Source organism: Meleagris gallopavo, chromosome 7 (genome assembly GCF_905368555.1).
Source record: "Meleagris gallopavo chromosome 7, MGAL_WU_HG_1.1, whole genome shotgun sequence".
NCBI classification, from domain to species: Eukaryota; Metazoa; Chordata; class Aves; order Galliformes; family Phasianidae; genus Meleagris; species Meleagris gallopavo.
This window is the reverse complement of record NC_139410.1, coordinates 17,667,474-17,677,558: the sequence shown is the minus strand read 5'-3', so window position 1 is coordinate 17,677,558 and position 10,085 is coordinate 17,667,474. Positions and strand designations below refer to the sequence as shown.

The following is a 10,085-nucleotide window of genomic DNA, read 5'->3' as shown; positions in this document are numbered from 1 at the left end:
ATGCAATGGGTTTTTTTGAGTCTTTGATGCCAAGTTTAATGGATAAGGCTATGCACATTGCTGGAACTCTCGTTATCCTTTCTGGGGAGGGTGGGAAGAACTACCTCTAATCCCTCTGTGTGATTTCTAAATCTTGATTTAAGAGGGATTTTGATTACTCTGTTCTCTTATAAACACTGTTTTACTTCTAGAATGCAAATGATCTTTTCCTTAAATTAGAGCCAAGTAAATGAGAACAGGCAGGAGAAATTCATAAATCAACTGATAACTATATCTCATTAAAGAGAATCATTGGCACTATGGAACAGCTTCTTTCTGAATCACTGCATGTGCCAAGTATTCTTAGCGTGAAAAATGTAGCAATGAGCCTGCCTCAGTTCTTATGGGCAGCTTCTCCACTCACTGCTGTATGAATTCTGCTGTGGCATAACTCTGTACTTGAGTGTATCAGTATGGATACTTGGCTGTTTTGTTCATTTGTTTGTTCCTCCAGCCTTTCTTATTTTAAGATGAAAAATGTGGGAAAATGGTCCCTTTTGGTTTCCTGTGGCCTCCTGAGAAGCAGTATGCGATGCTCCGTAACAGATTTCTCCTGAATCCCATTATTTGGGTTTGGAGCTCATGTGACAGAGCTGTGCCATTTGGACACTGGAGTCCCAGCACTGCAGCATCATAATCTCTCTCTCTTGCATTTCCCAGCATAAGAACTGGCTAATTTAGACTAAGGGATAGGTAATTTAGATTAAGAATGCATTTCCATTTTATTGCATTATCTGTCCTTAACCACAGAGCCTTCTCTCTTTCATATATTATATGTGATACTCTCTGCTCAGTAAAGCTGAGTATGGGGCTTTCTGCAGTAGGATGAAAAACAGGGATGTGAGATTTACTGAGGGAGAGGGACCCGATAGTGTACCCTATTCTGCTTGCCCTCCATCTCACGTGTTCTAGAAGTGTGAGGAAAATGCTGCTATTTGTTAGGCTGGAGCTGGAGCCATGGACATGCTGGCAGCCCTGCCTCTGAGAGGAATGCCCTTTTTCTCTCCTTGTCCTGTGTTCTCAAACAGCTGGCCAAGCAGTGCAGCCCTGGGTGAGAAGGGCTTACTGAAGAGTGATGTAAAATGTGACTCACGGCCAGTTTAGGATGATGCTTTGGCTTGGCATGACCAGCTAGTGGGACATGTCTCAGCTGGCGCTCCCTGGTCACTGCTGCTTCACTTTGGGATCCTGAGCTCTGGGCAGAGCTGGGGTGGTTTGGTGAAGAGTTTCATGAGCAACAGCCTGGTAATGTCTGAGAGGAAGGCAAGGGGTTCCTCTTTCTAAGCCTGGTGCTGCCGTGTGTGTGACTACAGATGTTGTCTTGTAAAGATGGGATGGAAACTGGTCCTGCTGCATAGACTATAGCAAGAATATATTTGTGTTTGTATAGCACTGTGAGGGCAGAAAGTGTAAGACAACTGCCATATACATTTAGAATCATTTTGCTGATGCTAATTTATTTCTGTGTAAATTTTTGTTTGAATAGTTTGCATAATTTATGCACTTACCTGCACCAGTGAGGCATCAAAGTTTGAAGTGAAATAGAAGCAAACCATGCACCACATTTCTGAGACAACCTTTTTGTCCATCCTCCAGGGCTGCTTTTGTACATCTTTCTGCCCAGCTAAGGTGAGAGTTCTTTCATCTTCACAGCCAAAGCTTTTCCCAGATCTCCTTGGTACCCCAGTCCCATGTCGGCAGCAACTGTGTGTGATGGACCAGTGCCACCCAGAGCCAGAGCTCACCCAGTGCCTGCAGTGCTGGGGCCCCAGCACATGCGAGCAGCCAGGCCAGGGCCTGCTGGCTGCCAACTGTGTGCCAGCTGTGCTGGGGCTTGCTGCCTGCTGGGAGCACACCACTGCCCCGAGGACCACTTCTGGCAGTGGTGGGAGTACTTTGAGGTTTGGTTTTTCTGCTGGATTCATCTCAAAAACTCTCCCCATGTTGGTAGGCACTCATCTATGTGGTGTCAGTAGGCACAAGGAGCACTGCCTGCTTTCACTAACATGTATGCATTGCTAAAATAAGCTACCTTACAAGTTCGGAGTGTCTAGGAGGGTCTTGAGGCTATTTCCCTTGGCAGCACCTCCTTCCCAACACACCGTCAGTCCCACTCGGCTTTTTTCTCCCGCCTTTTTTTTTCCTCAGAGACTCTGTACAGAGCGCTTGCACTTGGTGAGAAGAAGATGGGTTTGTGGAGCACTCCTGTTCGTTCAGCAGTAGTCTTTGAAGAATTCGATGTTTCAGAAGTGACTCCTGAAATGCTGAAAAACACTGCTCTTAGAAAATGTTTTTTTGACACCTAACTGTTCTGCAGTGACAAGCTCACAGAGTAACAGGTGCACTTTTGCAGTGCTGGATCAATCCACTAAGCCAAACCCAGGGCATTGTGGCAGCCGTGCCATCACCCCAAGCATGGGCTGAGCAGCGCTCCTGCTCCCAAACTCGGTGCTCTTTGCAGTTTTAGCGCAGCACAGAGACGGGCAGTACAATGAATTACGAGGCCCAGTTCGCTGCTGGGCCTCTCGCCCGCCACGGCCGTCCCGTCGCAGCACTCCCGCCGTGCCGGTGGCCTCCGGGCGTTACGCGGCTGCTGCGGGCGGGATGTGACACGGGGTCGGGTTCTGCTTCTCCACGGTACTCCGGGCGGATCCGTGGGAGAGGACTCGGCGCTTTAATCCCTTCAAAAGACAGCGGCCTAATTCAGCTCTACGACTCTTGGAAGTCTTTGAGGGGACGGCGATTGTTTCCACGGGAAAGGCAGATAAGGATCTCTGTGCCGGCGTTTAAAGGGCCTGCGGCGGCGGTGTGAATGCAATCGCACCCGACGGCCGCGGGGAGGATCAAGTTACCCGGGCTGATGGCTTCGCAGGGCCGCGGCCCGGCGCTGCTCCGGCCCCGAGGGGGTGCGGAGGGGCTCGGAGCTCCGCCCGTCCGCAGCCCGGGGCCGCCCGCAGCCAAAGGCGCTGCCGGGAGGGACTCTGCCTTCGTTTAAAGGAGCGCGGCGGTGGCCGTCGGCGCCCGCTGGGTGAGAGCAAACTTTTCCGCGCCGCTCCTCTGCCGTCTGCCGCTCTCTGCCCGCTTGCCCGTGCTCTTGCGCCTCCGGGCCCTCCTTCCCCAGGCCCCGCCCGGTCCTCTCCCGAAAGTCCCCAAAGGCTGCGAGCGGGGAACGCGCGGAGCTCGGTTGGGGTATCCCCCGGGGGCGGGAGGCTGCGGGGGGAAGTTCCGCAGCCCGGACCGGGTGGCCCCGCTCAGTGGAGCGTCCGCACTGCGGTGTGATCTCGGGCGATAATAAAGCCACACTGTCACCTCGGGGTTGCGTTGCAACCCCTTAATTGCGGGGGGGGGGAGGAGGAAAGGGAAAAAAAAGGGAAAAAAAAAAACAGAAAAAAGCCCAATACGAGGAGGGAGGGGGGATCCAGTGTCTCGCGCATCCCGCGAGAGGGTCTCCAGGCGGTACGGGGTCCTTTGATCAAGAAAATCCAATTATTTGTGTATATACATTTCCCACATAGTGATTACTTCATTAATTGTCCCGCCTTTATCTCCTCCCTTCCCATCCCCCCTAATAATCAGTTCTTTTATCCCGACCAACAAACACACCATAGGAGCTTTGTGGATTCAAAGGATTTGCTTTCGCTTCTGAAAGAGCCGCTATTCTTTGATGATTGGGTAGCGGCAAACTTCAAAGCCATAAATCTTCCTTCTGACTGGCTGGCGGCCCAGCAAAGTCCTTATCAAATTCTTGGAGGTGATCCCGGCACAGGCAGACGGGCCGCGGAGATCGGCGGCGCGGGGCGGGCCGGGCGCGGAAGCGAGGCCGGAGGGCAGCGCGGCGCAGCGCAGGCGGCCCGGCAGTCCCGCGGAGTACCCATGCCTCGACGGGGCGCCTCGCCCCGGGCGCAGTAGCCATGGCCGCGGTCGCCGTCCTCCGCAACGACTCGCTTCAGGCTTTCCTCCAGGTCAGTGCCAGCGCCCGAGGCTCCTCCGCCCGGGCGGGCGCCAGACGGGGCTCCTCGCCGAGGCTAGGGAAGGGCTGCCCCAGGCGGGGCGCGGGCCGTATCGGGCGGGACGGAGATGCCGCTCTCGGGAAGTTTCCCGGCGGCGCGGCGCGGGGCGCGGTGGGGGCTCTCCGGGACAGACGGGCGGGCGCGGAAAGTTTCGGTAGGGCGGGCGGCGGCGAGTAACGCGCTGTGCTTCCCTCCCTGCGCCCCGGCCGCCGCCGCAGGACCGCACCCCCAGCGCCTCCCCGGACGTGGCCAAGCACTCGCCGCTGGCCCTGCTGGCCGCCACCTGCAGCCGCATCGGACAGCCGGGCGCCGCGCCCGCTGACTTCCTGCCGGTGCCCTACGAGCCGACGCTCGGATCGCCCTCCAGGATCTTCCACCCTTGGGGCGGCGAGATGCCCGCGCACTCCCCGGGGGGGCTGCCGCCGCCGCACCCCAGCCTGGGGCTGACCCCGCAGAAGAGCCACCTGCAGCCGTCCTTCGGGGGGGGGCACGAGCTGCCCCTCACGCCTCCCGCCGACCCCTCCTACCCCTACGAGTTCTCCCCCGTCAAGATGCTGCCCTCCTCCATGGCCGCGCTGCCGTCCGCCTGCCCCCCCGCCTACGTCCCGTACGCTGCCCAGGCCGCGCTGCCGCCCGGCTACTCCAACCTGCTGCCGCCTGCGCAGCCCTGCCGCCAGCTCTCGCCCAACCCGCCGCCCGAGGACCTGCCCTGGTGGAGCATCCCGCAAGCCGCCGCCCCTCCCGGCTGCGCCCACCGCTTCCCCGCCGCCGCCGCCGCGCTGCCGCGGGGCCTGGTACTGGGCCACTCGGACTTCGCGCAGTACCAGACGCAGATCGCCGCCCTGCTGCAGACCAAGTCTCCCCTGGCGGCCACGGCCAGGAGGTGCCGCCGCTGCCGCTGCCCCAACTGCCAGGCGGCCGCGGGCAGCGCGCCGGAGGCGGAGCCGGGCAAGAAGAAACAGCACGTCTGCCATATCCCGGGCTGCGGCAAGGTGTACGGCAAGACCTCGCACCTGAAGGCACACCTGCGCTGGCACACGGGCGAGCGGCCCTTCGTCTGCAACTGGCTCTTCTGCGGGAAGAGCTTCACCCGCTCCGACGAGCTGCAGCGGCACCTGCGGACTCACACGGGCGAGAAGCGTTTCGTCTGCCCCGAGTGCGGGAAGCGCTTCATGCGCAGCGACCACCTTGCCAAGCACGTCAAGACGCACCAGAACAAGAAGCTGAAGGCGGCGGCCGACGCCGTCAAGCGGGAGGACGGCCGCGACCTGTGACCGCCGCGGGCGCTCGGCGGGGCGGCTCCGGGACTCGCACCGCGCACGGCGAGCGGGAGCCCGGCCGGGGGAGCCCGGGGCTGCGGGGCAGGACGCTCGCAGGGCCCCGCGGCCACTGCCCCGGGACGGGCGCCGCTCCTAAGGCCGTCGGGGCGGAAAGGGGGAAGCCCGCGGCCGCGCTCGGCGCTTTCAGGGTAAAAGACTGATGTTCCGTGTACAGGTTATTTAACGGCTCTGTTTAATACAAGTGTTTCCTCCCTCGTCCGGCTCCGCGCGGGGCCCCAGCATGTTTCTGTACAGCGACCCGCGATTGCAGCGTGAAAATAAATGCGTTAACACTGGGGTCAGTAGGGAGGTCCCGCCGAGTCGGCGTCCTTTGATCGCCCCAGGCCCCCGCCCCGCCCCGGGGCCGCCGCCTCCCAGCCCCCGGGGAGGCCGGGCGGGCGGAGCGGTGGGGGCTGCTCGCGGTGGGCGCCTTTCGCAGTCCCGGCCTCTCCCAGCCCGCGGCGGCCCCTCGGGCTCTGTTCCGTTAACGACTGTGGGGCCGCGAGCGCGGAAGCGGACCGCGCCGTCCGGTCCGGACTTCAGCACCGGGTGGGAATGGCCGTCGGAGGAGCGCGGGCCGCGTTGCTCGTCCCCTGCCCGGCTGTGGCTGAGGCGCGACACGGCTCACCTGTCTGCAGAGCGCAGGATGTGAGGGCACAAGGCTCGCTTTCCTCCCGGCGTGCGCCCCAAACTGTGTTTCCAGGTACTTTTTGTGGGCAGCCACAGCCTTTGGGGTCTCCTGTGTGCCGTCAGGCATCGCGTGAGTTCAGGCATAAAGCAGTGTGAAAAGATGAGTTTTTTTACTATAGCAAGTTCTCTACTTTTCTAACTGAAAATGGCCTGAAAGAAACCAAGAGAATCCTACTCCACTCTGCTTTTTAAGATAGCAACCGTGTTATTTCATCCCCAGGCCGGCTGTGTTTCCTGGATGCCCACAGGCCTGAGCCCACAGTGCCCGGCTGCAGAGCTGGGTCTGCACGGCAGCAGACTGGGCAGTGCTGGTGGTGACGGGGCGTGCAGGACAAGTGTGTCTGTGGGGGCGCTGGGCCTGGGAGGGAGAAGTGCTCTCAGGGAATAATGAGATGAGATGATACCACAAGAACACTCACCTCTGAAATAATGAGAAGTTTCTATGGTATAGCTATTTGACAATATCATAGTGATTATGGTTCTGAATTCATTTCTGTCACCATGTTGTTAGGGTCAAATTATTTAATTAAGACCTGATTTGTTATGTTCTTTACTACTGCAGAACCTTCTATGACCTGTCCTGCCACAGCAAACCCTGTGAGAAACACCTTTGGGTTGCTGGTTGGCTCTCAGTGCCCAGCATTCAGTCCCCAGAAGCATGCTTGGGGATAGTGAGGTGCCTTTGGTGTTACAGAGTGAGTGATGGCAGCGGAGGCAGTGACAGATGGGCCCGGTTCAGGAGTCCTTACTTCTGAAAGTCATTGAGACAACAACACATCCTGTTTACAACTGTCACTTAAATATGTCATTAGGAAAAAACATAATGCTTCTGCTTTTCAGAATGTTTCCTGGCACGCAGAGACAGCCTCCTTCGTTGCTTTGAGATTTAGTTACAGTAGGAATGTAATGTTGCAGAATCAAGGCTGCTGTAGAAAAGGGTCTCTTTCAGTAAGTAGTCTTTCAGTTCTGTACACAGATCAGATGTGCCTCAAACTGACAGTAATGAGAGAGCTTCTGTTGGTAGCTGGGGAGGAGGAATGGTGGTACCCCAGAGTACAAAAGATCCTCTTACAGGATGGGATAATGGCTCAAAGGTGGCCAAGGGATAGCAGCGTTTCTCTGCTATGCTAAGTGCCCAGACCAAGGCAAAGTACTAACGTAAGGTGGAGCAGTGTGTTGGCTGCCTTCTGGCACAAGTTCAGCCTGAATAGGGAGTGGGGAGCAGCGCTGGGAGAGCAGAAAAAACAGCCTGAAAATCACATCTAAGTTGGGCCATTATGGAAATCAGTTCTCCAGTTAGATGAGGAGCTGAGGTATGCCTACCCGCAATCTGTGCTGACAGGTCTGGCCAGAATCTCTGGGGCTCTAACTCACTCCTCACAACAGGACTGGTACCAACGCGCCAACACTTCCACTGCTCGCTCGGTTACTGTAGACTCACACTTCAGGCATTAAGCAGGAAACTACCACCCGGCAGTGCCAGCACCATGCTTGGAGGTGGGGGAGGTGCTTGATTTTCTGTATAGATATGTTTTGTTAATATTGTACCCTCGCACCTCATATAGTGTCCACATGATAGATACATTTACAGCGTGAGATTGCATAGGTTGAAAATGTGTGCAACCAAAATGAGTTCAATACCTGTTAAAAGAGATGCATTTCATTGAAAATCTATGATGCTAAATGGTAAGTAAAATCTTGATCTCTAAGTTAAAAAAAAAAAAAAAGATAACAAAAACAGCACAACAAACATATACCAAAATCCCACAGAATTATGGAAAAGTAGAAAACTAGGCATCCATGGCACAAGGTAAGTGAGAGAAGCAGTTTGTATTTAATGAAATGTTATGTCACTACAGCTTTTAAACTGTTCATTGGAGATGTAGGGCAAATCCGTCAGAGCTGTTTCATATTCATCTCTAAATAGCTAAATCATATGATCACTTTTCAATTGAAATCGTTCAACTTTTATAGTAATATGGCATTTAAATCTACGTGACCTTTCTGATGTGTGGGTAGAGCGTTACAAAAATATATTGCTTACATCTCAGGAATGTATTTCTAGTTGGCAAATTGCACTCTATAATAAAATTAACTTTTAATTTTGCATTCACAAAGTACGTTTTACACTTTTAGCTGTTTCCAATCAACTAGAACAGCTGTTCATTTTATCAAATTAAATGATTAATATTCTTCTTTATCACACAGTTTGAGTACATATGCTGCTCAAGGTCAATTCAGTCCTGAATTTTAAATCTTAATGTCATTGGTAGAATAGACACATTAAATAAACTAATTCATCTCAGAGTTAATTCAAATTAATTAAACTTTACTCAAAAAAAAAAAAAAAAAGCTGTAATACAACTTAAGAACTTAAGATTGGGCATGTTTTCTGTGTTAAGAAGTGGCCTTTGCACTCCGACAAACTTTTAAGCTGACAATATTAACAAAACCTTTGTCTCCAACCATTATTTTTTTAACATATTGTTATCCGGTTGTTTTTAGTTAAGGGTAAAATCACATGAGCCTAATCTGGGGCTTCATCTCAACCAAGTTGTCATGTTGGTTTGAATTAGACTGTCACCTGAGAGGGGGCTGCAGAATTCACCTTCTGGTCCGCACTGACTGGATCCTCACTGCAGTAGTGCAACAAGAGTATAAAACTGTATTTCATGGAACAAGAAAAAAATAGAGGAGTTCCTCAACTACTACTGTGGGATAATAAACATAGCTGCCAAGGGTTTACTTTCTAGATGCATCAGAAGATGAAAGAAAATGTGTTGTTCATAAGGTAAGTGAAAAGGACAGAACGTGGGGTCAGAGTGATGCTTTTGTTTTGGGAAAGGTAAATAGTTATCTTTTAAATATTTTGGTGCGAAAATGTGCTTTTATAATATCAGAAAACTATCAACTCTGGCTGAAATAGTAATCCTTGCTCCACTGGTTACATACTGAGAAATCCACTTTATTAAGAAATGGGAAATTTTGCATGAAATCAGTATGAGAACATAGGCCAGTGGGCTAAGCTACCTTAGACAATTTTTAACATTGTTCTGGATGGATCCTGTCTCACAGGTGCCCCTATTTCTGTGTCTGGACACCACACCATGCAGCTCCCTTTATTTCCTATTGTAAGTTTCTGTCTCCACTCACTGTTGGCTATGATGCATTTGTATATTTCTGCTGGATCCCAAAGTCACATGCTAGCATTTCTTGTGAAACATGCTCTCCCTAGAAACTCACAGTGGGATCCTTCTTTCCATACTAAATCATAGGTGTATTTTTATCTCTTTTTTTTTTTAAACGTTAAATTATTTGCAGATTTGAGAGATTGTATGAAGTTTTACAGTAACTACAATGTAACTATTTCAGTTTGTAAATTTGCACTTATCTCTAAAATTAATTGTAAATACTGAAGAAATAGGGGATATAAAATGAAGATGCTGAAACTTTATATCAGACAAAATGTCCATGTTGCTACTGCTCAGTGATATTGCAAGTGCTTTGGTAAACATCTCAAGTTGCTTAGTGGGGTAAATCCCTCTCTGTTCAGGTGATTACAGGACATTTTTGGGCACTTCTTAATCAGCCTTGTTACATTTTGTAGATCTGGTCAGCCTATCCCAGCACTGAGTCGGGATAAACATAAGAATAATGCTGAGTTTGTTATCAGATCTTACCACTTTCAGTTTCTCCGATTATTTCATACTTCTTATGAGATTCTTGTGAATTCCCTGATAGAGATGTGTGCCCCACCAGTCTGGTATGTGATGGAGTCACTTTGTAGATTTTCCTCACAAGCCGATTAAAAATATTTACACAAAAGGATCACATCGCAGGTACCTTCAGTAGCCTTGCATGTAAGCTGCATGGAGGACCAGGAGGTGTCAGACAATCAGCCAGGCTCCCAGTCCTCAGGTAAGTGTCACGGGTGTCAGAAGGATCCAAAGCCCTGCACTGGTGGGCTGAATGGCTTTGATCACAGCAAATCACTAGCAGAGTTGTGTATAATTCAGAGGTTCTTTTT

The 10,085-nt window shown here is 52.2% G+C and overlaps 1 protein-coding gene across 1 annotated transcript; it reads left to right on the top strand.

The window, feature by feature from the left end:
• The first annotated feature begins 3,403 nt into the window (after window positions 1-3,403).
• Window positions 3,404-5,673, top strand: SP5 (Sp5 transcription factor). The gene is made up of 2 exons (XM_085228297.1): window positions 3,404-4,001; window positions 4,268-5,673. Exons 1-2 carry the CDS (start codon window positions 3,951-3,953, stop codon window positions 5,321-5,323), a joined length of 1,107 nt encoding a protein of 368 aa, XP_085084423.1. The 5' UTR covers window positions 3,404-3,950; the 3' UTR covers window positions 5,324-5,673.
• The last annotated feature ends 4,412 nt before the right edge of the window (window positions 5,674-10,085 follow it).